Source organism: Pteropus medius, unplaced genomic scaffold (genome assembly GCF_902729225.1).
Source record: "Pteropus medius unplaced genomic scaffold, Ma_sr-lr_union100, whole genome shotgun sequence".
NCBI classification, from domain to species: domain Eukaryota; kingdom Metazoa; phylum Chordata; class Mammalia; order Chiroptera; family Pteropodidae; genus Pteropus; species Pteropus medius.
In genome coordinates, this window is record NW_024340699.1 from 13,980,477 (window position 1) to 14,006,891 (window position 26,415).

Here is a 26,415-nt window from a genome sequence, read left to right on the forward strand (position 1 = left end):
TTTGCTGATGAGCAAACTGAGGCCAGGGAGGGAAGCTTCTTGCTCGTCTCGCAGGCCGCCTCTGGCCTGTGACCCAGAGGCCCCCAAGGTCTTCCCCCGGGGGGTGGGGAGTGTGCATCTTGAGGCATGGCACCCGGGGTGGCAGGAGTGAGGAGGCGTCTCTGGGTGTGGGCCAGCCATGGGGTGTGGCAGGTGGGTGGGGTTTCACCCAGGCCCTAGACACTGTCCTTTCAAGCAGCAGTCAGACACCACGCCTCCCCACTTGAGGGACCTTGAGTAAGGGGTTCTCCTCTCCTGAAGGACAGCACCCCGGGACCGGGCTTCCTGGCACCGATATCAGCTCCCATGCTCACAATTCTTACTCATTCGCTGATTTATTCACTAAGTCACCATAGTTTTGGGACATGCTGCCGGGTGTGCATTCTGAGTCACTGTTCACTGGCTGTGGGACCAGGCATGGGCCAGCCGAAGATTTGGCAGGTCTGGGTCTGTCCAGGGCTGCTGTGAGGTCCTTGGAGAGGCCATCCTCCAACTCACGGGTGTCCTCCCTGGTCAGGAGCCCAGACAGCAGCCGCGGTTCGGACTGTGAGCTCCCCTCATCCTTTGGCCTTGGGAGGCTCCTGCCCACCACGGAGCCTCAGCCTCCGTCTGTGGACGGGGAGACCCGCCCCTGTGCTGGGTGAGGGTCTGCCGTGGAGGCTTCCTTCGGGCCTGTCCCCTGGGGTCTGACTTGCTGTTTTCTCAAGGGTCACGTCCGCGTGAGGTAACCTGGGCCCATCCAAGAGCCTAGGGGTGGCGTGGCACGTTTCTTCGGTGTCCCTGCCAGTGCCAGCTCCTTGCAGTGGGATAGATGGGGGGAGATGGGATCTTCGGGTGGTGACCAGGTGGCGGTGGCCTGCTGGCCACCTGACAGCCCCCCTTCTCTCTGCAGGCGAGGCCTTCCTGGGCAGCTTTGTGGCCAGCGGGATGGGGCCCTCAGCCTCATCCCATGGGAGCCCGGTGCCCCTGCCCTCTGAGCTCTCCTTCCGCTCCCCCACCCCCAGCAACCTGCCCATGGTGCAGCTGTGGGCCGCCCATGCCCACGAAGGTAAGGAGTGTGCCAGGCGGGTGGGCCGAGGGCTGCCAGGCCGCTGGCTGTCCCCAGCACTTCTCAAGTCTGCCCACTGCCCTCCACAGTCACCCCTTGCCCTGGGGCTGGTGGGGCCCAGCGCTGTCACTGATGCTGTCTTCAGAGGCTCAGTGCTTCCTCTCGTCACTGTCACAGGGCCTTTGCACAAGCCGTTCCCTCTGTTTGCAGCCCCTCGCCCCACCCCACTGGCTGTTTCCTGTTCGTCATTCAGGGCTCAGCTTACCCTCCCCGCTTCTCTCACTTGTGACAATGGATTTACCTGTGTTCGTTTATTCATGAAATATGTGTTTTCCTGCCAAAGTGAACTCCGAGGGCAGGGCCTGGTTTATTCTCCCCACTGTCTCCCTGGCACACAGTCAGTTCTTTAATGATTGCGGGAGCAATGGGACCAGGGGCCATTGGGCTCTTCTGTGACATTTGTGCAGTGGTGCCCCTAAATATCGGGAGTCTGCAGGTCTGGCTTCTAGCTGGCTCTGAGCAAATCCTGGGCCTCCCTTGGGCCTCGGTGTCCCTCTGTCAGTGAAGGGACGGCCTTGGGGGACCCTGCGCTCCTCTCCCACTCCGGCTCTGGTGGACTTTGGATGCTGAGCGCAAGCTCCCTCTTCCTTCCTCCAAGGTGCCCTGTGGTGCTCCCGGTTCTGGAAGATTAGGGTCCTGGGAGCACCTGCTGCAGGAGGAGCCCATGGTCTCCCCATTTCTGTGCGAGTCTCTCCGAGCACTCCTGCCATCCCCCATCACGTGTGCCCTGCATAGAGCGGGCAGTCTTAGCTCTAGGCCCGGGAGGGTGGGCAGTCCTTCCAGGCTGGGGTCCTCTCTGAACCTCCCACTTTAGCCCTCCAGGGCAGGGCTGGGGGGCCCTGAGAGCGGAGGCTGCCTGTTTCTCCGGGCGCCATCAGCTTCTCTGCCCTCCTTCGCAGTCTGGTTTCTCCTTTGCCCACAATGAGTAGTAGCAGTAGTAACAATAGCAAACAGACCGGGTGGTCACTAGGTACCAAGCGTTGCATCGTTGAACTCACTGTCCTCAGAACACTTTGGGAGCTAGGCAGGGACTATGCCCATTTTACAGGTAAGAAGGTGGAGGGACCGGATGCCTACGTAGGAGTGCCGTTTCAGTGACTAAACGAGATAGCGTGTACCGGCTGCTCGTTACGTTGTAATTATGAAGTCACTGTCAGGTGGTGCTATGGGAGAAGCCATGCGCCCCGTGTGCGCAGGGTCAGTCCTGCGTCTCTGGCCTCGGGGCGGGGGGTGCTGGGGACACGGGGAGACCCGAGTCCCACCGCAGTCTCCAGTGGGCCTGCGGCCCTAGAGGACCCACAACCTATCAGAGAGGCGGCACCCGCCTGCCTGGCCTGCGCCCTGCGAGGGGCTCTTGAGCCTCCATTCTGTGTGCGCCCCGCTGGGTGTCTCGCTTCTCTCTCCGTGGCTGCCCTTCTCTGCACGGCAAGGCCCTGACTCTGGGCCTTACTTGTGAGGGGCTGGGAGGACCCCCCGGCAGGGGATTTTCTTTCTGGAGCCAGAGATGCTGGGTGAGCTGAGGTTCAGAAACGGCGAGTGACCTGCCCGTGGTCCCACAGCAGGGAAGGGGCCCATGAAACCGGCGAGCCTGGTCTGTCTCGGCTGAGGTGGAGTCCCGCCAACCTCGGTTCAAAGCCAGGCTCCTGTGCTGTGTGACCTGGGGCTCCAAGCCTCCGTTTTCTCATCCCTGAGCAGGGACGTTAAACGTAAGGCTCCCGTGCAGGGTGGTGGTGCTGCTGCTGGTCTGGAAGTTTAAATGAGAATGACAAGGGCAAAGCAGGTGACAGTGCTTGGCCTCTGCACAGAGTTGCCGTCCTCATCACTGTCCTCTTAGTCGGGTCTGTTTGGCTTCTCTTCCTGTGGATTTGCTGTCCAAGCTCCTGGGGCCTGCCAGGGACTGGGGAGAGGGAGGCCTGAAGTGCCAGGGTGGGGAGCAGAGAGAGCCTCACGCTGGGGCTCCCTGCTGCGTGAGCCAGAGTAGTTTACGTCCAGGAAAAAGAGGCGGGAAGGAGGCTCCTGTGGGAGGCACGAGATGGTCCAGCCGGGCTTGTCTTCTCTCTCTTGCAGGCTTCTCCCACCTGCCCAGTGGTCTGTACCCATCCTACCTCCACCTGAACCACCTGGAGCCCCCCAGCAGTGGGAGCCCCCTCCTCAGTCAGCTGGGTCAGCCCAGCATTTTTGATTCCCAGAAAGGTCAGGAGACAGGAGTGGGGAGATGGGCGGTCGGGGGTTTGGGGTAACTTCTGAAGGTCTCCTGTGGGATCCCCACGACCACCACCACTACCCAGTACCCTGGGCGGCCCCCATTCCCTGTGGGCCCCCACAGGTTCGCTGGGCCCACCCACAGCCTTCCGGAGCCTTCTCCTTGCCCTCGGCTTGGCTACCCCCTTAAGCCCTCTGGGCGGCTCTTAAAACAGCCTTGATGAGGAAACCAAGGCCCAGAAGGGTTGGTTATTTGACTAAGGCGACGTCTAGGGTCGGCTCTGTCCATTTCCAGAGCCCGCCCTCCCCAGGCGGCTTCGTGCCTGGCCACTGGCCCTCCTCCTGGCCCTGGGGTCGCAGGGCGCCCGCCGCTGGCACGCTTCAGGGGCCGCCCTGTGCCCCGGCCGGCCGGGGCAGGAGGGGCTCAGTGCTGTGCTCTTTCCTTCTCTGCAGACGGCTTCTACCTGCCGGCCCCCGGGGCTCCAGGCGCCCTGCACTCCCACGCGCCCTCCTCCAGGACCCCGAGCGGCCACTCCGCCGGCGCCGCGGCCAAAGGCTCCTCGCGGGAAGGAGCGGCCAAGGAGCGGGCGGGCCGCGGAGGGGAGCCGCCTCCGCTGTTCGGCAAGAAGGACCCGCGCGCCCGCGAGGAGGCGGGGCCGCGCGGCGTGGTGGACCTGACGCAGGAGGCGCGCGCGGACGGCCGCCAGGACCGCGGGCACCCGCGCCTCGCCGAGCGCCTGTCGCCCTTTCTGGCCGAGCCGGGGCCTCCGCGGGCCCCCGGCGCGGCCGCCGCCGAGGCCAAGGGCAAGAACCCGGGGCCGTCGTCCGCCCTGAGCCTCTGCAACGGCGCCGGGGACGCGGGGCTTCCTGCGCTGGTGGCCGAGGCGGCCCGCGGCGCCAAGGAGGCGGCCCGCCAGGACGAGAGCACGCGGCTGCGGCGCGGCGAGGCCCTGCTGCCCGGGCCGTGCCCCTGCCCCTCGCCGCTGCCGCCGCTGCCGCCGGGCAAGGGGCCGCCCGCACCCCCGCCCGCGCCGGCCGGCGCCTTCGCCGCGCAGCCCGGCCCGGCCGGTGTCTACACCATCTTCCCCGCGGCGGGGGCCCGGGAGCCGGGCCGCGAGCACCGCGTGGTGGCGCCCACCTTCGTGCCTTCCGTGGAGGCCTTCGACGAGCGCCCCGGCCCCATCCAGATCGCGTCCCAGGCGCGTGACGCCCGGGCCCGGGAGCGCGAGGCCGGCAGGCCGGGAGTCCTGCAGGCGCCGCCCGGGTCCCCGCGGCCGCCCGCCGAGCGGCCCGAGGTGCTCCGCGAGAAGAACTCGGTGATCCGCTCGCTCAAGCGGCCGCCGCCCGCCGAGGCCCCGCCCGTGCGCACCGCGCGAGCCTCCCCGGACCCCCGGGCCTGCCTGCCCGCCAAGGACCTGCTCAAGCCCGAGGCCGAGCCCCGGCCCTGCAGGCCCGCCGCCTCCCAGCAGGCCGCCAAGCTCTTGGGGCTGGAGCCCGTGCGGCCGCCCCCGCCCCCCGGCCCTGAGCACAAGTGGAAACCTTTCGAGCTGGGCAACTTCGCCACCACGCAGATGGCCGTGCTGGCGGCGCAGCACCACCACCACGCCGGCCGCGCCGAGGACGAGGCCGCCGTCGCCACCGCCTCCAAGAAGGCCTACCTGGACCCCGGGGGCACGCTGCCCCGAGCCGCGGCCACCTGCGCCAGGCCGGGTGCCGACCTCCACGCTGCGGTCCACGGGCCCGGCGAGGCCTCGGCCATGCAGAGTCTCATCAAGTACAGCGGCAGCTTCGCGCGCGAAGCCGTGGCCGTGCGCCCCGGCGGCTGCGGCAAGAAGAGCCCCTTTGGCGGCCTGGGCACCATGAAGCCCGAGCCTGCCCCCTCCACCGGCACCCCTCGCGCCCAGGCCCGCCTCCCGCACCCCGGCGGCCCGGCCCCAGCCGCGGGCCGGCAGCTGAAGCGCGATCCGGAGAGGCCTGACAGCACCAAGGCTTTTGGGCGAGAAGGCTCCGCCGCTCAGGGCGAGGCGGAGGTGCGACACCCTCCTGTGGGCATCGCGGTAGCCGTGGCCCGGCAGAAGGACAGTGGCGGAAGTGGCCGGCTGGGGCCAGGGCTGGCCGACCAGGAGCGCTCCCTGTCCCTGAGCAACGTCAAAGGTGGGTCCTGGATCCTCCCCCCTCCCACTTTGCCTCCCATTTCTGTCTGTCTCCTGGCCTCCTTGCACCCCTGTCCTCCCCGCCTCCCTGGCACCATCTGTCCTTCATGTCACTCAGGGCTGTGGCTGCTCTTGAAGGGTTATTGCTTTTTCCATCGTGCACGTAGAAAAATGCGTAACGTGGAGAAGAAGAGAAAAGGACCATTGTATTTTTCAACACCCCGAACACTTTCAGATCTTCCCCGGGCTTCATCTTCCTGTGCGACTTCCTCCTTCCTGCAGAGGTCCTAGCACGTGTGGGATCTCGGGCCCTTGCATTTTCACACGTTACGGTGTGGGTTGTCCTTTATAGGTGTCATTTTTTATTGGCCTTGAATATTTATTTCATCAAGAGCACTCACTGGAATCCAGCTAGCCCTTCCCTTCGCGGGCATTTTAGTTTTCTCTGATGTTTTATGTGTTAAGAATGTTGCGTTGAACGTTTTCGTGTGCATTGCGCCTTCATGTTTTGAGTCATATTCTAAGGATAGATTCTTGGGACTAGACCAGCTTCAAGCTTTCAATTCTGAGAGTTCTTTGAGGTCGTTAGCTAGGCCTTACGTAGTTCAGGGTCCCCAGTACCTGACATGGGCCTGGTGCACAGTAGGTGTTTGGTGAATGACTGTGTGACAGATGGAAATTAAAGTCTCGGTGTTATGGGTTTTGATTCACCACCTTGGTGACTTCTTAGGTAGGTAGAGGTTTTCTACGCCCGTCAGCAGCATACAAGTCTGTTTTATTTTAGATTCCTCATAATTGTGTTTTAATATCATTTTTTAAAAAACTGTTAAATTTGGTAGATAAGAATGGTGTATTTCTTTTAATAACTAGCGAAGTTGACTGTTTTTCCAGAACTGGGTGGATTGTTTGCAGTTTTTTGCCTCTTATTTCACTGTTGGAATCCTCCCTGGGATTTTGGGGAGTTGCTGTTTGTGGCAATTTTGTTGGGACCCTGGATTTGGTCTGCCTGGAAAAGAGCCCGTTGCTGAGCCAAGGGCCTGTCTGCAGGTCGGGCGCCGAGATGGCGCCCCCCCCCCCACCTTACGGGGCGGTGTTCTGTGTGCTGTGGGTGGGTTTGGCAGGCCGGGGTGAGGCCCTGAAGGTCCTTGCTCGTGTGACTTCTCAACAGCCGGCCTGGGTTTCTTCCCTGCGCCTCTGTCCCCAGCCCCGGCTCGCTCCCTGTCCTCGGCAGCTGCAAGCTTGGGCTTGGCCACAACAGTGGCATCTGTGCCGCTGCCACTTTCCAGACTTTGCTCCCACAAGCTGCTTAGGAGTCTTGGGCCCACAGCTCCTGGGTCTCCATCCTCGTGGCCCCCCCCCATGCCACCTTTTCTGACTTCGTCCTTGGTCCACAATGAGCAGCCACTGCTGTGTCCTGTCACAGCTGCCTCCTAGACCTGCAGTCTCAGTCCCGCTCCCCAGGACGAGCTGGGGAAGGGCCTAGCCGCCCTGGGCCTCACAGCCCCCTGCACTCACACTGAGGACCAACGTCCGGGGCGAGTGATGCTTAGGGAATGTTTGTCGAATGACTACTGATCGAGCCCATTGTTCCATGTGGAGCCCCTCCTCCCAGCCGGGGAAGCCCACTCTCTGACCCCGGGGGACTGGCACCAGGCCCTGCCTTAGTCTGGGATTGGAGGAGTGGGCACTAGCCCATGGCTGGAGATGGCTGGTTTGGTGGGTCAGAGGTTGGGGCCACGGACCCCCTCTGGGAAGCAAAAGATCTCTTAGGGTCCCTTCCTTTAAAGAATGCTCAGGTGACACAACGTGGCGTCCCTGTTGGGGGCCACGGTCCCCAGAGCTCATGCTGGAGCCCAGAGTGCCTGTCCGTGCCTAAGGGACCTGTAGCCATGATGAAAGTGTGTGCGTGAGTGTGTGTAAGAGAATGTGTGTATGAGTGCGTGACGGGGAGTGTGTGTGCGTGGAGAGAGAGGGAGGATGTGACAGGTTTGGGATGAGGCTTTCAGGGATTAGTCTAAAGCTGCCTTTCTCTGTGGCAGCTGATGGTTGGAAAGTAGGTAGCTGGATTCTTCCTCTCCTTAAAACTGAATTCTCGGACGAGGTGGTGGTTTCTCCCCAGTCTGGACGCCTTCGAGGGAGGCGAGGAGTTGGGGGTACCCAGCCTACTATGGGAGTCATCAACCCTGAGTCTCCTGGTCTCTTTCTGTCTTTCCATTTCTTGCTTTGCAGAGCAAGCCCTCTGCCTCTTGAAGCTGTGTGACCTTGACCAAGAGGCGTAAGCCCTGGGGGCCCCAGTTTCACATGGCGGTAGTAGCGCCCTTGATGCCAGGCGGGCTGACAGGCGCATAGTAGGCACTTCATCAGCAGGCCTGCTTTTTCTTCACTCACAGTCAGGGTGTTAAAGGCTCTGACAGTGCCCGCGAGCCCAGGTGCTGCTGGGGATAGACCCCCGAGCTCTTGGGGTCTGGTCTGGCTTCGGGCAGTTCTTGGACCCTGAGGTGGACTGAGGACAGGTGTTGTCTACACCTGTGCGCCCCAAACAACAGCACCCTGTGCCCAGCAGACAGGCACAGGCAGCCTCGGGGGAACGCTGTCGTCGCCCCTCAGAAAATGCTCTGCCTTCACGTAGAATGGTCACCGTCTCTCGGCAGCCTGGGAGGGAGCAGCTGTCACTCTCATGGCCCTGCAGACCAGGAGCGTGGGAACCACAGCGATGTCAGAGGTGGGGGGCACCCCAGCTGCGTCTCCCCTAAACTGGGCGGCAGTGCCCTCCCTTCGCTTCCTCGCCTGCCTGCCTCCCGTGTGCTGGGAACAGTGTGGTGACCTCGCACTGGCGTAGATGGAGCGTCCGCTCAGCGCCTTTGCTGACCGAGGTCTGCACGCGGCGACTTGGCAGGTGGCCAGTGACGCCGCTCTGCGTCCTCCGGGGGCAGGTGAGGAAGATGGAGGTCGCCTCCCTCGCCTGTCCTCACGCCTGCCCCAGCTCGCTGGCTTTCCTCTGCTGTGACTCGCACTGTGCTTCCCTGTCGTCTTGGGCCGAGAACTTCCCAGAACACTCAGGCCAGCCTCCAGGCCCTCCCAGGTGTCCAGTCGCCTCTAGGGACACGCTCCTCCCCGACGCTAGGCTGCCTGGCTGTCCCCTTGCGTGCTTGGTCCACTGGGCGCATCGCTGCACCTCGCCTGGAGCCTCTTTGTTCTGGGACTGGCGGGTTCCTACCTTCCAGAAGCCTGTCCTGGGGGCTCTGTTCTTTGGGGGTGCAGGAAGGGAGAAACGAGGGACGCCCCATGATAGCATTGTGAATGGAATCCTTGCCTACGAGGGGCACGGATGTGGGGTGTCTGGTGGCCCGGGAGCTTTGTCTCCAGCAGGGCAGTGCTGTTGGGGCTGGGGGCTGGGGGCTGGGGGCTGGGCTGGGGCGGCCTCTCAGTGCACCTCCCGAGACGGCTGGGTCTTGGAGACCAAGGCTGCTCAAGGTTTGCAGGGTCCTCATGGCAGGTGGCTGTGCCCTGTAGGTGGGGCCCTGCCACCCACAACTCCAGGTGGGTGAGAAGACACCAGCCTCAGCCGGTTTCTGCTTTAAGACAAGTCTCAGCTGCTCACTACGTCCTCCGCTGCCAGTGACCGGTGCCTCCCGTGCCCTGGTCTGCCTGGGGCTGCCACATGTGCGCTGATTTGTGGCTTATGGTGTAGAAAACGTGTGTGTGGGGGGCTGGGGCAGGGGAAGGTGGTGGCAGGCGAGGAGGGACGATGACGAGGGCCCTCCAGGGGCGCCCGTCCCCTCCACCCCTCCCCGTGTGCCAGGCTGGACTGGGGACCTGCCTTCTCCACTGGGGCAGTGGGCAGTAGGTGCAGCTGGACCAGCTCCAGGTTGGGGGGTGCCTGCTGGGCACCAGGGCAGGGACGAGTGCGCTGGACAGCAGCTCCTACGTCTTTCACTCACCCCACGTGAAGTGTTCCCGATTTTACTTTTCTGTCTTGGTTTTAAAAAGATCAGCCACGTGTGTGTGGCAGACAGCCGCGGTGGGACCTCATTGTGGCGGCTGAGGGCCGTGACCGGGGTCTGGCTGTGCTTCTCACTGGTGGCCATTTTTGGGGGTTGAGGTTTCCCAGCCCCCCTACCCCGACCTGTGGCCTCATACCAGATTATCACGCGATTGGTTTTCTGATGTCAGTCTGACGTCCCGTCACCTGTGCGAGGTGCAGGGTGCCCTCTGGGGGTGTCGGAGGGAGGCTTCCACCACAGAAGACCCTGGGTGGGGTTGGGAGGGTGCATTGCGAGGGGAAGCCTTCCCGGGGGGGAGGAGCCATGCAGACCTGGAGGCCTCGTGGGGGGCCCTGAGTTGGGGCTCACTGCATGTTCCCCGCAGGGCACAGCCGGGCCGACGAGGACTGTGGGGACGAGCGGGCCCGGCACCGGGAGGAGCGGCTCCTGGGGGCGAGGCTGGACCGGGACCAGGAGAAGCTGCTCAGGTGAGGGCTTGGAGGAAGCGGGCGCCTGGGGGTCTGGGAGCCCCCCCTCCAGTGGGCCACTAGGATGAGCTTAGATGGCATAGCCTCTGACCATAGGGGCCATGATGCCGAACAGCTGCCCTAGCCTGAGACCCTGATCCTGGGCTGGGGACCCCGCAGCCCCTCCCCTCGGGGCAGCTCCTCTGAGCTGAGCACACCCCCTTGTGCTCCGGATACCTGCGGTCCTGACAGCATCCTGGTGGTTCACAGGTTACTTGGGGCGACATCCCCAGGGCTGTTGGGCTGTTGGTGATACCTCTGTTCCCTTCCAGAGAAAGTAAGGAGCTGGCCGACCTGGCCCGCCTGCACCCCACCAGCTGTGCTGCTAACGGCCTGAACCCCAACCTCATGGTGACCGGGGGCCCAGCACTGGCTGGCTCAGGTCGCTGGTCCGCCGACCCCGCGGCTCACCTAGCCACTCACCCCTGGCTGCCCCGCTCAGGGAGCACGTCCATGTGGCTCGCCGGACACCCCTACAGTGAGTGTGGAGGGTGGGGATAGAGCAGGCTCCACGTGGCTCTTGGGGAGCTCAGTGCCGGGGACGGGTGCCAGGAGGGACAGGCCGTGGCAGAGGAGAGCCTGCATGACACTTGGCGGCCCTGCCACGCTCTCTCCCTGACTTGTCCGAGGAGGGTGATTATTTTGACACCTCCTCGTGGAGTTTTTCTGCTGAGCCTGTTTGGGGGTGATACTCGGAGGTGGGTGGCTGCGGGCTTGCTCACCCCTCGGCTTCCTGCACAGAGGCCCTAGGAGGTGTGGGGGGCTGGGGAGCCGGCAGGGTAGGAGCTGGGCCTGGAGTCTCCAGCACTGACTTTAGCCGGGGTCTTTCCTAGGCTTGGGTCCCCCCTCTCTGCACCAGGGCATGGCCCCGGCCTTCCCGCCTGGCCTTGGCGGCTCCCTGCCGTCAGCCTACCAGTTCGTCAGGGACCCGCAGTCAGGCCAGCTGGTGGTCATTCCCAGTGACCACCTGCCTCACTTTGGTAAGTGGTAGCCGTGTGGTGGGAGGCAAGGGGTTCAGTAGCCTCGCCCAGTGAGACTCTCCTAAGTGCCAGGGGTCTCCTGCTAGGAGGGGGTCCACCCAGCAAGACATTTGGCAGGTAGAGGTGTTCAGAGAGAACAGACGTCAGGATGCGGTGTCCACATGCGATAAAGCCACAGGGGTTCTTGGCGTGATGAGCTCCGACCCGGAAAACATTCGCAGAACAAGGGAGGACCGCTGTGATGGGGCGCAGACCCTCGGCCTTGGCGTCCCCATCCCTCAGGAATCTTCTTTGCAGACCAGCGCGTGTTGTGGGGGAGGAGTTGGGAGACCCTGTGTTGGCACACTGCAGCTGCGAGGCCTTGGGGACATCCCGGGTGGCCGCAGACAGGGCCCGTGCTGCCCCGGGCCTGGGACGTGGCCGCCCGTGGCAGGGGATGGGGCAGCCAGGAGCCCAGCCAAGCCCAGCCCCGCCGCGCGAGTGTCCTTTCTGTGGCCTCAGCTTCCCTGTCTGGGCAGTGGGGCGACGTGTCCGGCGGTGCACGCAGCCTCACGGTCCGCCGGTCTCGCCCGCAGCGGAGCTGATGGAGCGGGCCGCGGTGCCGCCCCTCTGGCCCGCCCTGTACCCGCCGGGCCGCAGCCCCCTGCACCACGCCCAGCAGCTCCAGCTCTTTTCCCAGCAGCACTTCCTGCGGCAGCAGGAGCTCCTGTACCTGCAGCAGCAGGCGGCCCAGGCCCTGGAGCTGCAGAGGAGCGCCCAGCTCGTGGTGAGTGGGGCAGGCGCTCGCGGGCCGCGGGGCGCCGGGGACCCCTCCTGTCGCGGCACACGCGTCAGCCAGCAGAAACTCTCAGCAGTTGTGGACGGTGAGGGAAAAGAGACGAGAGTCTGGTGGCCAGTGCTGGTCCCTGAAGGAGCTCTCTGGGCAGAGGGGACAGTGTGAGCAAGGCCCAGAGGTGGACAGAGCCTGGCAGGGGTGGGCACAGGGAGCAGTGTGGAAACGGAGGCAGGCGGGGTGGCCTTGTGAATCAGGGGAGTTTGGATGGGACAGCCAGGGACCCCAGGGAGCTCATGCTGTGTCCTGTGCCTGGCCTGGCCCGACTGCCCACTCGATGGCCCTGGGCTCCCCGCTTAGGCTGGGGATGGTCTCTGCTGCCCACGTTGTCTGACCCCATAAGTGGAGGCACGAGGTGTCCCCCAGCGTGGGTAGGCTCCCCAGAGTGCACCGCCCTCCTGCCTCCGTGAAGGCATTCTGGGACCGCTGCCCTCGGCTTGGCCTCGTCCCTCCCGTGTCCCGCAGCAGCCACGCAGGAGGAGTCGGCAGAGGTGGCTCGTGCAGCGAACAGTGCCGAGGGTTTGAACCTTCGCTGTTATAGCTGGCTGTGTGCCCTTGGGCAAGTGACTTCCCCTCTCTGTGCAGAGTGTCTTTCTCTGGGAGAGGGAGGGGCTCGTCGTGAGCCCGGCATCCGGTGGGGTGACTGTGAGGGTGGCTGGAACGCGCTGCACTTCTCCGTGTGTTTTGTGTGTGGACTGCCTGGCTCCCGCGAGCACTGGCTGCCCTCGAGCCGGCTCCCTCCCATTTCCTCAGAAGTCACCTGAGACAGGAAGAGACAGCCCCTGCCCACCTCGACGTGGTCTTGAGACCCGGATGGGGCGAGGCAGGTAGTGAGTTCTCCGTGCAGTGCAGGTTGTGCTGATGCCGTGAAGGTGCTGGGAGCAGGGCGGCTCCTGCGATCTCAGGACCCTCTCGCCCCTGCCCTGGCCCCCCTGCCCTGACTGCGAGGGTCCCAGCGGACCCAGGGTCAGGACTGGACCCCCCCAGCCCCAGCTGCTGGGGTTCCACGGGGAATGCTGTGCTTGTTACACGCGCACTGTGATGGAATGTCCACCTCAGGCCGGGGGGTGGGCGACCTGTACCCCGGACCCTGCCTGAGGCCGTCTGGGCTCTGGGGTCCTGAGGGACGAGGCTGGTGCTGGGCGATGGGTCTTGCCAAGCTGACCCTGCCTGCTGGCCCCCTCCCCAGCAGGAGCGGCTGAAGGCCCAGGAGCACCGGGTGGAGATGGAGGAGAAAGTGGGCAAGCGGAGCCTGGAGGCCGCGGGCAAGGCTAGTCTGGCCGCCTCGGGCCCGGGGCTGCTGCCTCGGAAGCCCCCCAGCCTGGCCGCCGGCCCCACAGGCACCTATGGCAAGGCCATGAGCCCACCACCGTCTCCCCGGGCCTCTCCTGTGGCTGCCCTGAAGGCCAAGGTCATCCAGAAGCTAGAGGACGTGTCCAAGCCACCACCCACCTATGCCTACCCCGCCACGCCCAGCTCCCACCCCACCAGCCCGCCGCCCGCCTCCCCGCCACCCACACCTGGTATCACTCGCAAGGAGGAGGCACCCGAGAACGTCGTCGAAAAGAAGGACTTGGAGCTGGAGAAGGAAGCCCCCAGCCCCTTCCAGGCCTTGTTCTCAGGTAGGAGCAAGGCAGAGACCCTGCGGGCTGTGGGCTGCGTGCTGCTGTCGAAACCTCCCCGTCTGTTGATTCAGTCATTCCTCCACTCCTTCATTCCTCCTGTCTACCGAGCACCTAGCGTGCACTGGGCCCGCCGCCAGGCTCTGGGATGAGCACGCGAGCACACAGGACAGATTCTCAGCCCCTCCTCCCTGGTGGCGTCGGGAGAAGATGGGCACAGTAGCACAACCTATTTCAGAAGGACTGAGCTTTGAGCAGAGTCAGACCTGTAGGACACTCAGTGCCATGCTTGGCACATAGTAGGTGCAAACGTGTCATGGTGGTAACAGCAGTACAGGAACACACACTCTGGGCTGGGCCCCCACCCCATGCGCTGTGTGCGCACACTTGCTCTTCGCGTTCTGTGTCAGTGGGGACATGTGGCAGGTGGCCTGGATGAGCCCTGGGGCTGGCCTTCCTCCTCCCTGGTGGCTTTGAAGAGTGGGTTTGTTCATAGGGCCATTTGAGTCTGAGTTCATACTGTGCCACCGAGAGGCTGTGTGATCTTGGGCAAGTGGCCGCCCCTCTCGGGGGGAATTTGAGGCCACGCCCACGTCAGTGCTGAATGTGAGCCTGACCCCGGGGGCGGTTCCATGCGTCTCTGCCCTTGGTCTGTGTCCCCTGGCTGGGTTCCAGTTGGGGTCTCGCCATGTACCAGCTCTGGGCTGGGCCCCAAGCGCACAGGTTCAGGCGCACCCCATCCCACGCAGGGAGAGTTCCCTGGCCTGCGGGAGCTCAGAGTGAGAAAGGGCCAGCGCGGTCCTAGTTCCTAAACAACCTGGGTGCCCCACCTCTGCTGTTACAGGGTTGGGTGGGTGCATCTCGTGGAATAGAGGGCGGAAGTAACCACAGGCTGAGTGGGAACCGTTTGGGGTCTTATTAAGGGTTTGCTTTTGGGTACTGAGCGGAGAGGGGCTCGAGAAGGCGCCAACGGTGGTGTCTGCCTTTGAGTCTGAAGACTCCAGGGACAGGATGGTGGCCGAGTTTTCTCCCTGGGGCCCCAGGGTTCCGCTGATGCTGCCTGGAAGACACCCCAGTGAGCAGAGCGGGGGCTGTGGGTGTGTCCTGGCTGGTGGGCCGCAGGGGTGTCAGACGGGGCAGGAGGAGGGGCCCTGCTGACCTTCGGTGTCCTTGGCAGATATCCCGCCCAGGTACCCGTTTCAAGCCCTGCCGCCACACTACGGGAGGCCCTACCCGTTCCTGCTGCAGCCTGCGGCAGCCACCGACGCCGACGGCCTGGCTCCCGACGTGCCGCTCCCGGCTGATGGGCCCGAGCGCCTGGCGCTCTCGCCCGAAGACAAGCCCATCCGTTTGTCACCCTCCAAGATCCCAGAGCCGCTGCGGGAAGGCCCGGATGGAGAGGCCCTGGCCGAGCGAGAGGTGAAGGCGGAGGTGGAGGACATGGACGAAGGCCGCGAGGAGCTGCCCTCCCTGGAGTCACCACTGGCCCTGCGCCCTGAGGAAGCCATGGCGGCCCCCAGCCCTGGGGGCGGGCTGCTGGAGGCCCAGGCGCTGGGCGCTGGTGGACAGGGGGCCGTGGAGCCCTCCGGGTGCCCGGACTTTGCTGAGGGGGCCGAAACACGGGTCGAATCTCCAGGCCGGACAGTATCCCACACAGCCGCCCCAGACCTGGGGACGCGGCTGACCCCCGAGACACTGGTCGAGGCTAAGGAGGAGCCCGTGGAGGTGCCCGTGGACGTGCCCGTGGGCGTGGGCATGCCCGTGGCAGAGGTGGGGCCGGAGGAAGGCCTGGCCCAGGCAGCCCCAAGCGAGCCCCGGCCCACCTTGGAGTCGGCGGACTGTGACGCACCCACCGGGGAGGGAGAGCGCCTGAGTCTGGGGGCCCGGGAGGCCGCCCCTGTGCCCGGCAGTGCCTGCTTCCTGGAAGAGGAGGGCTCTGACCAGTTCCTGCCCGGCCTGGAGGACCCGCTGGCCGGCATGAACGCCCTGGCAGCGGCCGCAGAGCTGCCCCAGGCCAGGCCTCTGCCCTCCCCGGGCGCCGGCTCCCAGGCCCGGGAGAAGCTGGAGGCCGCACAGAGCCTGGTCCTGGAGCAGAGCTTCCTGCACGGCATCACCCTGCTGAGCGAGATCGCGGAGCTGGAGCTGGAGCGGAGGAGCCAGGAGGTGGGAGGTGAGCCAGGCCTCGTGGCAGCGTCTGGGGGCTGCGAGTTTTTTGAAGAGTTCTTTAGAAGATTTTTAAAAACCGCAGGACGTGGTTTATTTATAGTCACTTTTAAAATTGTAAATACACGTAACATAAAACTCAACATCTTGACTTTCCAAGTACAGTTCAGCAGGTTACGGTGTTCGTGCTGTGTGGCCCATCTGTGGGTTTCTTAGTGGTGAAATTTCTCCTCGTTTGGGCGGTGGCGAAGTTTGTGTTAGCAGGATTCTTTGGGTGGTAAGAGACAGAAACTCTGATTTTAACTGGTTTAGAAAAAGGAGGGCTATTTAGTGGCTCACAGAACTAAAGTATAGCAGTAGTTAGGTAATTAGCTTCAGGTATGGATGGATCTAGGTGCTCAAACCAAGTCATCAGGCGTTGCTTTGCCTATGCACTCTCTTCCCCACCCCTCCCCCTTGCTCTGTTTTTCTCTCTGTTGGCCTCATTCAAGGCAGGCTGACAGTTCTCATGGTGGGGGGGGGGTCCCCCAATGCTTATCCCAGGCCTGCTCAGCTCAGCAGACTCCCCAAAAGAGGCCACCTCTTTCCTGGTGGCTTTGGCAGAGAGGCTGCGATTCCTTCTCATTAGCTCTCTGGGGTTCATGGTTTTTGCAGAAGCAAACCCTGTGGCTCAGAAGCGGGGAGGAACCAAGCTGGTCACGCACCACCCTTGATGGGGTGTCACCTCCGGGACGTAGGGGAGCGGTGGTGGGCCTCCAAAGAGCAGAAGGGGCAGTGAAATTGGCCAGGCACAAAGTCCCTGATGCTCAACATTAGAAAACTGGGGTGCTCCAAGAGATGCACGAAGGCACTGTGGGCCAGGCGCAGCCTTGCCACCGCCGCGCAGCCCAGGAGGCTTGGGGGCAGGGCCGAGGCGACAGACAGCTGCCCAGGAGTTAATAAGAGCGTTGCCAGGCTTTGGTGTGCTTCCTCTGGAGCTGTTTCTATACACATTTCCAGAATTAAGACTGTTTTGTAAACAGTGTTCTGTGATCTGCCCTTTTCACTTATGCATTCTTTACTAAACGTTTTTCAGATTTTCTTAAAACGTTGTGAATGTTTTAGATTTAAAACGTTTGTGTCTTTTAAAAACGTTTTTTCTAGGGGCTACCCAGTTTTCTTCCCAACCTTCGGTGACCCAATCTTATGTTGCCAGGCCTTTTAGTTTACCTTTCTCTCTCTCTCTCTCTTTTTTTTCTTGCTATTGTAAATAACGTAATGATTATTCTTGAAGACAAACTCTCTCCCACACCTCTGATTTTTCTGGGGGCATATTCCCAGGGGTAGAGTTGCTGAGTCAAAACTAGGCCACACATTTTGAAGGCTTTTTCCTGGCCGTGGTCACATGGCCCCCCAGGAAGCTTGGATAAGTGAGGCCCTCTCTCCCGTGCGAGGCTGTCCTGTTGTTGTTGTTCTAAAGTTCATTGTTTCCTCTCTTCCATTTAAACAGTTTGGTATAAAAAAATGTATCTTTTCCAGGGGAAAATGAAAACCCTCTTTTTTTTTTTAAGTGAGGCAACCCTTGGTTGATCTCACAGATTGCAAGGACCCTTGTCAACTTACAATCTCTTATTTTTTTATTTTTTATTTTTTACGCCTACAACACCCGATCTTTCTAGGGGGTCTCCCATCCAAGTACTAACCAGGCCCGACCCTGCTTAGCTTCCGAGATCAGACGGGATCGGGCTCGTTCAGGGTGGCATGGCCGTAGACATGAAACTCCTCTTGATCCTATCAACTGTTGGTGGGTTTTCAGAGGGGACTGCAGAGGGCTGGGGGCATCAGGAAAGAGGGGGCTGAGCATGGGTCCCCCAGTTTGGGGGTTGCTGCCCACCCTTGCCCTTTTTGGCACTCCTGCCTCATTTTCTGTTTGGGGGTCCTACATATCTTCATTCAACACATACTTATTAAGTGCTGCTGTGCCCCTGGCACTGTCTTGCTGCTGGGGCCCAGCCGTAAACGGGCTGTCCTCGTGTGGCCCTCGGCGCAGCCCTCAGGACTGTCAGGTGGTGAGAGGTGGGTAGAAATGCCGGGAAGAGTGGTTTCGGGAAGGGTGGTCTCGGGAAGGCCATGGAAGCCCCTCTTGATAAGGGGGCCCGAGGAAGGCATGGGAACACTCCAGGCCACAGAAACAGCAAGTGCAAAGTCCCCGAGGTGGCAGTGTGTGACACACGCGAACAAGAGCCAGGAGGCGGGTGCTGGAGCGGAGTGGAGCGGGGGTGTGTGCTGAGGAGGGTGGGGGACACAGGCAGACACGATTCCGGGAGTCTTTACTCTGTGTGAGTGGAGAAGTTGGAAGGTGGTTTTTTGAGCTCGAGGCTGACAGGACCCTGACTTGATGGAGGGGTTAGAGGTGTGTGGAGAACCGATGCAGGAGAAAGAGCCAGGGGGGTGCCCACTCTGTCATCAGGAGTGGGGGGGGGGGGGGAGTTGTGTGTGTGTGCAGCAGGTGGAGGCTCTGGGGAAGTTGGAGCAGCAGCAGGCTTTGCTGGCAGACCTGAACTGCTGTGCCTGGAGAACTAGGAGCAGGGCAGGGCAGGAGCGCTTCCCAGGGCTCGGCCTGAGCCCCTGAAGGGCAGGCTGGCCAGCCCCGAGTGGGGAAGCGCTGGGGGGGCGGGTCTGGGGGGAAGATCTGCAGCCGGTTTGCACACCGAGGTGGAGGTGCCCCTTCCCACTCTGCAGTGGGGGTGTGGCCCAGGCTGGATCTAGGGCTCTGGGGCTGCAAGGCACCCTGGAGGCAGGGTTGAGGGGTGCAGGGGTTCTGGTGACCCTTTCTTTCCTGCAGTGGCTGGTGGAATGCTGACACACCACTTCCTGGAGCCACCAGCCTGCCCACATCACCCCCCCGCCCGCCCCCATGCGGCTACCCACACCCACATGGTGGCCTGCCTGCCGGCCATCCTCACTCCTTACATGCCTTTAGCATCTGACTGACGCCCGGTCCTGTGGGGGTTCCGGTGCAGATCTGACCTCTGATCCCGAGTCACCTCTGCCTTGGTAAAGCCGCAAGGCTCATGTATTAGTCACCTAGGGTGGCTGTGACAAATACCACAGACTGGGAGCCTTAAGTAACACATGTTTTCTCGCAGTTCTGGGGGCTGGAAGTCTGTGATCAAGGTGTGGCAGGGCTGGTTCCTTCTCCTTGGTGTGTAGGTACATGGCCATTTTCTCCGTGTCTTCCCGGTTGTCCCTCTGTGTGTCTGTGTCCTAACCGCTGATAAGGATGAAGGTATATTAGGCTATCCCGATGACTTTAACTCGATTACCTCTGACGAGACTATCTCCAAATTAGGTCACATGCTGAGGTACTGGGAATTGGACTTCAGTGCGTGGATTTGGGGGTACACTATTTAACCCACAGCAGCTGGAACTAGAGTGGTTCTGGCTGCCCTGAGCTGTCGTCCTGAGCCCCAGCATGCCTGGTTTGTTGGAGGGTGAAGGAGGTGACAAAGCCACACCTCGGTCCCCTTCTCTGTACCAGAACAGCTTTATCCAACAACTAAGACTCTTAGGGGGACCTCGAAGGGGCAGGCAGTGCCTCGGGGCAGGCCACACGCTGCAATCTGATACCACCTGTGGGAACCATGGGGTTCACCGCTTTGTGGCTCCATTTCTATCAGGACAGAAATGCAAAGCTAGTGATTCTCAGCTGGTGGTGACACTTACGTGTCACAGCCCATGGGGGGTAGTACTGACACCTAGTGGGTAAAGATGAGGCTGCGGCTAAATGTCCCACAGCACCGCCCAGGGACAGCTCTCCTCTCATGACGGGGTGCCAGCTGCTGGGGACAGGCCCCCCACCGCCCACGACGGGGAGCCAGCCGCAGAGACTAGCGCCAAGGTCGAGGAGCCCCGATCCACGTGACAGTTGTTAATGTCGATTTCATGGAACTTCGAAAAAAAAAAATTAAGACGCCTGGTAATTTGGTGGAAGAGCATTGGACTGTTTTTCAGATGAGCGCACACACCTCGATCGTGTTACTTATCACACGGGTAGGGATTTTTCTAACATGCGTGTCCTCGCTGTGTGAGTGTCCACTATAAACACCAGAACATGGCAGACACGACCTAAATGCCATCAGTGGAGGATTATTTAGATAAATTTAGATAAAGCTCATCAATACAAGAGACTTGAGCTGTTATTACTAAGTCTGGCCATATAAAATTGCTGATATTCTGGTATTTTTGACCTATAGAAATGGCGATTTTTGTATGGCTCGAGCTAATCATATGAATGTAGTAGATGTTTGTTAAGCGGAAAAAAGCAAAGCGTGACATGGTCTGTACTGACCAGTGGCACTTTCGTGTTTATAAAGGATGCCCACGCATGTTATGTATGTTTGCATACGCACCAACGTTTCCAGAACTGTCCCAGAGACCGGCAGCAGCAGCGTTTCCAGGGAGGGGCTTGGTCCCTGTTTTTTATCGTGTGCGCATGTTACTTTTACCGTTTACAAAACTTAACCTTGGCCTCTTCTTTTTGGTGATGAAAACCATGCATATTCCTCAAGGGAAATTTTAAGGACAGGTAGAGAGCCACGCTGCGCAAAAGAACCAGTGCTGGCCTTTGGCGACCGCACGGCCTTCTGTGCACCAGCAAACGTTCTGAGGAGCAGGAGCGGGCTGTGGTCCTGCACGCTCCTTACTCAGCACCACTTCCTGCATCTTGTCACTGGCCTGCCGTCCAGTCAGCATCCTGGGGGCGGGCCATGTGGCCTTGGGCAAGCCCTGAGCTCACTCTGGGCTTCCTTGTCCCTGTTTGAGGTCCGAGGGGGCTTGGCTGCGACGCCGGTCAGTCCTGCCGCCTGCGGAGCACGGCTCACCTGCCTCCTGTCCTCAGGTGTGGAGCGTCTGGCAGTGCGGCCCTCGCTGGAGAGCCTGCTGGCGGCCAGCAGCCACATGCTGAAGGAGGTGCTGGACAGCCCCTTCGTGGACCCGCTCAAGAACCTGCGGCTTCCACGCGAGCTGAACCCCAACAAGAAGTACAGCTGGATGCAGAAGAAGGAGGAGCGGGTGAGGTCTTCTGGGCCGTGTTTCTTGCCTGTGGCCTGGGGAGTGGGGGTGGAGACGGGTCCCCCAGAGATTTCACCTTGCCTGGGGGCGTGGCTGGCGTTGGAGCTGGAGAGGCCTGATCCGAGTCCAGTGTCCACCACTGACTTGCTTTTTGATCCCAGCAAGTCGTTTACCCTTTCGATGCCTCAGTTTACCCGTCCGATCATGTGTCTGGAGCGCATTCCATTGGTGGTGGCCTGATGGGCTGGGAAGAGCACACCTGGCTGCGCCCTTTGCTGCCCGTGGGTCTTGGGCGGGTGGCTTCACTTCTGTGAGCCTTCCCCTGTGACAGATGATACAATAGCCAGCACTGCGTGAGCAGTCGTTACGGGTCCGTTTGGCCTTGATGCAGCCCAGCAGAGTTGGTTTTTCGGTCGCCGTTGTGCAGATGGAGTGTCTGTGTTCTGCCCAAGGCCACAGCTCGTAGGTGGCAGAGAGGGATGCGAACTGGGCCCAGGGTCTTCGCCGTGAAGCCTCGCCACGCCTGTCCACATGGGCGCCCGACGAGGCTGGGGGAGCTGGTGGGCGCCGGCGTCCTCACTGCCCGTCTCCTCCCAGATGTACGCCATGAAGTCCTCCTTGGAGAACATGGACGCCGTGGAGCTGGACTTCCGGATGCGGCTGGCAGAGGTCCAGCGGCAGTACAAGGAGAAGCAGCGGGAGCTGCTGAAGCTGCAGAGGCGCCGCGAGTCCGAGTGAGTGGCGCCCCGCCCCGCCCCGCCCCGGTCGGGCTCTCGTAGGCGCCGGCGCTCAGTAGGTCCGCTGTGGTAGGCCGGCAGAGGCGTGTGTGGCCCCGAGTGACGTGGGTGCCGCGTGTGTCCCTTCTCCGCGCCCCCTCCACCCCCCAGGTTCACAGCCAAGCGTGTGATTCTTTTTAAGGGACAGGCGCGAGGAACCCCATAGAAGCTTGACACGCAGAGGCCCTGGCAGGCCGAGGAAACGGACCCACGCCCTGAGCGCCCTGTCGCCCCCCCGCAAGAGAGGGAAGAGCCGCAACAGTAGCGGAAAGTAAGGCTGGCCCCTCGGTGGGTCGGGGACTGGCACAGAGCTCGGGGAGGAGCGCAGGGCCTGCGTCTGGGCGCTGGCACCTCAAGTCCCTTGGGCTCTGACCCACCGGTGTGGTAGCTCAGGGAGCATGGCGCGCGCTGCCCAGGCTAGGAGGCTGAGCCAGGCGAGTGGCGGAGTGGACAGGCAGACTCGTCCAGCCAGGACTGAGTGGGCGGTGACCCCAGTGAGATTTCTGGGCTGTCGCCCAAGTGCTTCGGCCGTCATCCTGCCACACTTTCTTCCTCCAGGGCCGAGGACTAATTCTCGCTCTCGTCCACACACCTCTTCCTTGTGGAGGGCCCGCTGAGCTCCCAGCCCCGTGGGACGGGCTCCAGCTCATGCCGTCACTTAGTTCCCTCCGAGCTGGACAGTATCCTTCCTGTCCGCCTGACCTGCTGGCTCATTATGCCTGAGCCTGCACTCTGCGACCTAGGGTCACTTCCTTCGTGCACTGTGGGGCAAGCTCCGTGGGTGGCAGCAGAAGCTACGTGTGGCACCTCTGGAATTTTTCTTGAATGCTGGCTGGAATGAGAGCTTTTCCTCCAGGCCGGTGTGGTGGTCCCTGGGTGCGGGAGCAGCACGAGCTGGGTGAGGCCCATCGGAGGAAGGGGCTGGCTCGTCCCCTTGTTCGCAACATCAGGGCAGGTGACACTCGGTGGCCCAGTGCTTGGCTTGAGGAAGTAGAGGCGGCCACGGGGTACCTTCGAAAGGTACAGGAGAGGCCGCGGGTTGGCCCCAGGTCTCCTCAGGAGAATACAGCCCCAGGGCCCCGGCGCGTCTTGTACTCAGCATCTCTGGATGTTCCTGAGTGAGGATGGGGAGAGGAAGAAACCTCTCGACCAGCCACAGCGGGGCAGGGGGAGAAAGCAGCTCCTAGGGAGCCGCAGAGGCTGGGGCTGGCGCCTGCAGCCTCCCTGGTTAGGAGTGTGGACCCTGGAGGTAGCTGTACTTCCTGCTTTTGAGTTCTAGCTCCAGTCCTGGTTGTGACCTCGGGCTGGGTATAGTACATCAAACAAAGCATGGTTCTGTGACTAAAATGTAAAGCACTAACGAGAAACAAGTCACATAAAGCACCAGGTAAAAGTTAGCTGCTTTTGTGATCACTTGCGAGGGTTTAGCTCAGAGCAGGCAAGAGAAGCCTTAAGTGAGGCCGCATTCCACACAGCTTATTTTTCCAGGGGTACGGGAGACCGGCCAGTGGCTCTTCCTTCACGTAAGGTCTTGATCTTAGTCCCCTACCCTGGAGGACTTGCTTGGCGTTTCCGATCCTTGTTTTTGGCACGCTTTGGTAGAGGGATCCGACCGTGCAGAGCCGTGTGAGTGTGTGTGAAGGAGCACGAGAGAGACAAGGCAGCAGCGGGTACTGCCTCGGAGAAGGCTTTTTTCTTCCCATTTAGCTCTCATTCTGCCTCATTCACAATTAGCCCAGAATCCCAGCACCATAAGTTCACAAGATTCATCTCCCCAGACTCGTCACTCTGTCATCGCTGTCTGTGCTTCCGCATCCAGAGCCCACCCTTCAGGGCCACGAGGGCGTACCCCCAACTCTTGAATACTGCCTGGCCAGGGTGCTGACCAGCGGTGCCTCTGGTTTCAGGCTGAGCGGCAAGCCCCTGCTGACATCCGATGCCTACGAGCTGGGCGCAGGGATGAGGAAGAGACACAGGGGGTCCGAGGAGGAACACGATGCCCTCATTGGAACAGGGAAAGCCAGGGGGAGGAACCAGCCTTGGGACGAGCAGGAAAGCTCGTCGGACTTCATGAGTCAGGTCAGTATCCCCGGCTTGCTGGTGTGCTGCCGTCTGGGGTGGAACGTCTGGGGGGTATGTGTCCCTCCCGCTGCAGGTCTGTTGGCCTCGTTGCTGCACAGAAACTGTAGACACGGTCGTCGTAGCGCAAGAGTGATTCCCCTCCAGTCTTCCGTATTGTACAGGGGGAAATTACAGGGGGAAATTACGGCCCAGAGGAGGTCAGGGAGGTCAGAGACTTACCAAAGTAACACAGCCTCGGGTGGGCCTGAGAATGCCCCACCCCCCAACCCCCGTGTGCTCCATGACCCTTTGTCGAAGCCAAGAAAAAAGACTGCAAGTTCTTAACCAGATAATGCGATTACTGTATTGTTTAACGGTGTAATTGTTTAATGAGCAGCTTCACCATTCTGTAGTTCTTTAAAAAACAGGGACCTGATGTCATTGTAATTTCCTCTGTGAATTCTCCAGGCGTAGTGGGGTGAGAGCCAACTCCTTGATTTTTCTTACTTCTGCAGAGCATTGAAATCATCCACTTAAGGCCCGCGTTTCTAAATACTAATGTACCTTGTCACCCGTCCTTGTAAAGCCTCGTGCGTGGGGGCTCTTTTGGTTGATCTGGCCATCAGAGGGGGCTACTCACGTAAGGGAGGCTGGATCCAGGAAGAGGGAGGAGAGACAGTTTGTACATCAGGATCCTTAATACTCTCAAATTGTGAATGATGCTTTTTTGGTGGTTTAAATGACACTTTCCCATCTTTTTTCCTTACGAAACGTTACCCGAATAAAGAAAATAGAAATGAAATGCGCAGATGAGAGGCATTAATGCCTTTGAAAGTGCACATTTCACTTGAACAACAAATGACTGTAGCAGACGAGAGCGCAAGCAGGAATTTAATCTTTGAAATCGCTAATCGTTGTCTGCTTCAGGCATACAAGGCATGCTCCGAGGCATTTTCTTGGCAGCTCCTGCCCATGTAGTTGGATGGGCTGATTTAGGCTGTGTGGCAGTCTTCATCAGCTGCTCTAGGTAGTTGAGATAAGCAGATCAGCTGGGCTATGATCTGGGTATTCAATCTTGGTTCCCTTCCTCCTCCCTTAATCCAGCTGGCTTCTCCTGCTCATTGGCAGCGCTGTTTGCTTAAAGTGCTTCCCCAGGAGGCACCAGATAGCACCGCGGAGAGCCAGAGTGGAAGTGCCAGCACCAGTGACAACTGCAGGCACAGGAACAGCTATTTGCTAAATACTCCATGTGCTTTATCTCGGTTCATCTTCAGAGCAACCTTCTGATGACGCCCATACATAATGATCGCCATTTTACAGAGCGGGAGAATCAAGGCTTAGAGGAGTTAAACAATTTGTCAAAAGCCACCGAGGCAGGGAGATGGACTGGAGTTCTGGTTCGTCAGAGCTTGTGCACTGAGACCCACTATCCCGTTTGGTCAAGTGCGTCTTAACCTGTGATTTCCAACTTCCCCCTTCAGCTCAAGATTAAGAAAAAGAAGATGGCCAGCGACCAGGAGCAGCTGGCAAGTAAGCTGGACAAGGCCCTCTCACTCACAAAGCAGGACAAGTTGAAGTCACCCTTCAAGTTCTCGGACAGTTCTGGGGGGAAATCGAAAACGAGCGGGGGCTGTGGCAGGTACTTGACGCCTTATGACAGCCTGCTGGGCAAGGACCGAAAGGCACTGGCCAAAGGCCTCAGCCTGTCTCTGAAAGCCTCCCGAGAAGGTAAACACAAAAGGGCCGCCAAAGCCAGGAAGATGGACGTGGGCTTCAAGGCCAGAGGCCAGCCCAAGTCGGCCCACTCCCCGTTCGCCTCAGAAGTGAGCAGCTACTCCTACAGTAAGTAGCGGACGCCGCGCCGCCTCCAGGCCGCTGCTTCTCCCCTCTCTTCCTCTCCTCTATCTCAAGGGTCCCTTTCTTCCTCGGCCCCGGCTCCAGGCCGGAAGTGGGTCCGCCTGGGGCGGAAGTGCCGGCCGGCGCCATGTTGGGCGGGCGGCCGTGATTGGCGGGCGCGGCCGGAAGCGCGCCGGCCGGCTCCTGTGTCTTCCGCCGTTTGACGGAAAGCTGCGGCGCGGGCGCCCGGCGCCGGTTTTTGCGCACGAGGACCGTGAGGACCGTGGAGGGGCTCCTGCGCCCCCTAACCCACCCCGCCCGCGGGGGCTTCTGCCCTCAGGCCGATGTCGGCGGGAGCGCCGCTCGGGCAGCATTTCGCTTTACCTTTGTGACAGCCCTCCGGGCGGCTGCCCGTTTTGTCCCCCGGGAGAGCTGCCGAGGCCGGGCGAGGTCGACTGCGCCGGATGGGGCAGTCGGGCCGGGATCAGGCCCGGCCTGTGTGGCTCAGCCGCCCAGGACGCCCACCACCATGGCCGTGGTCTCTGCGCCACCCAGGACGGGCATCGCTGGCCGCCTGTGGCTTTCGAGCCCTGGGAACACAGCTGGCGGGACCGAGACTGGGGTTTATTTCCTTAGCGGGGGCCCGCCGCATCGGAGCTCCTTCCCTGGGGCCTGGGGGGCCGCTTTTCCCGAGCTAGGCAACCTTGGGTCAGCCCCGGTCGGCGCTCTGTGGCCTCGGGTGGCCTGGCTTCCACGGTGTGGCGCATCATAGGTGCTCAGTAAGTATTTGGGGGCAGAATATCTCATGCCCAAAATGGATGAACCCTAAATATGTGGCCTTGCAGGAAGGTCGGGAGGGGCTTCTTGGCTCTGGTACCTGTCAATGGGGTTTGTTCTGGAAGTCCCAGACTTGGTTGGGGTGGAGGGTTTTTTCGTTGTCGACTGCCTGGATCTGTGCGTCTGGGCTTCTGATCCGACTGATTTGTTGGGAGGAGGTGGAGTTTCCATGTCAAGTGCAAAAAAAGGACACATTTGTTTTCCTAAGGAAGAAAAATAAAGTTTTTATGGACTTGGGAGTTAA

The 26,415-nt window shown here is 61.0% G+C and overlaps 1 protein-coding gene and 1 non-coding gene across 8 annotated transcripts in view; one reads left to right on the forward strand and one right to left on the reverse strand.

The window, feature by feature from the left end:
• TNRC18 (trinucleotide repeat containing 18) overlaps positions 1-26,415 on the forward strand; it is a 72,439-nt gene that overhangs the window by 19,771 nt on the left and 26,253 nt on the right. For 5 of the 7 annotated variants that reach the window (XM_039878679.1, XM_039878688.1, XM_039878706.1 and 2 more), the window contains 14 exons: positions 932-1,087; positions 3,215-3,340; positions 3,803-5,503; positions 9,871-9,973; positions 10,285-10,490; positions 10,846-10,992; positions 11,568-11,758; positions 13,014-13,446; positions 14,624-15,616; positions 20,489-20,661; positions 21,259-21,395; positions 21,580-21,708; positions 23,345-23,516; positions 24,980-25,340. In XM_039878679.1, the coding sequence (XP_039734613.1) occupies positions 932-1,087; positions 3,215-3,340; positions 3,803-5,503; positions 9,871-9,973; positions 10,285-10,490; positions 10,846-10,992; positions 11,568-11,758; positions 13,014-13,446; positions 14,624-15,616; positions 20,489-20,661; positions 21,259-21,395; positions 21,580-21,708; positions 23,345-23,516; positions 24,980-25,340 (5,028 nt within the window). The remainder of the gene's footprint in view (positions 1-931; positions 1,088-3,214; positions 3,341-3,802; positions 5,504-9,870; positions 9,974-10,284; positions 10,491-10,845; positions 10,993-11,567; positions 11,759-13,013; positions 13,447-14,623; positions 15,617-20,488; positions 20,662-21,258; positions 21,396-21,579; positions 21,709-23,344; positions 23,517-24,979; positions 25,341-26,415) is intronic. The other 2 variants (XM_039878698.1, XM_039878714.1) reach the window with 2 other exon arrangements.
• On the reverse strand, positions 17,243-17,361 carry LOC120617014 (5S ribosomal RNA). The gene has a single exon (XR_005656745.1). It is a non-coding gene; the product is annotated as a 5S ribosomal RNA (ribosomal RNA).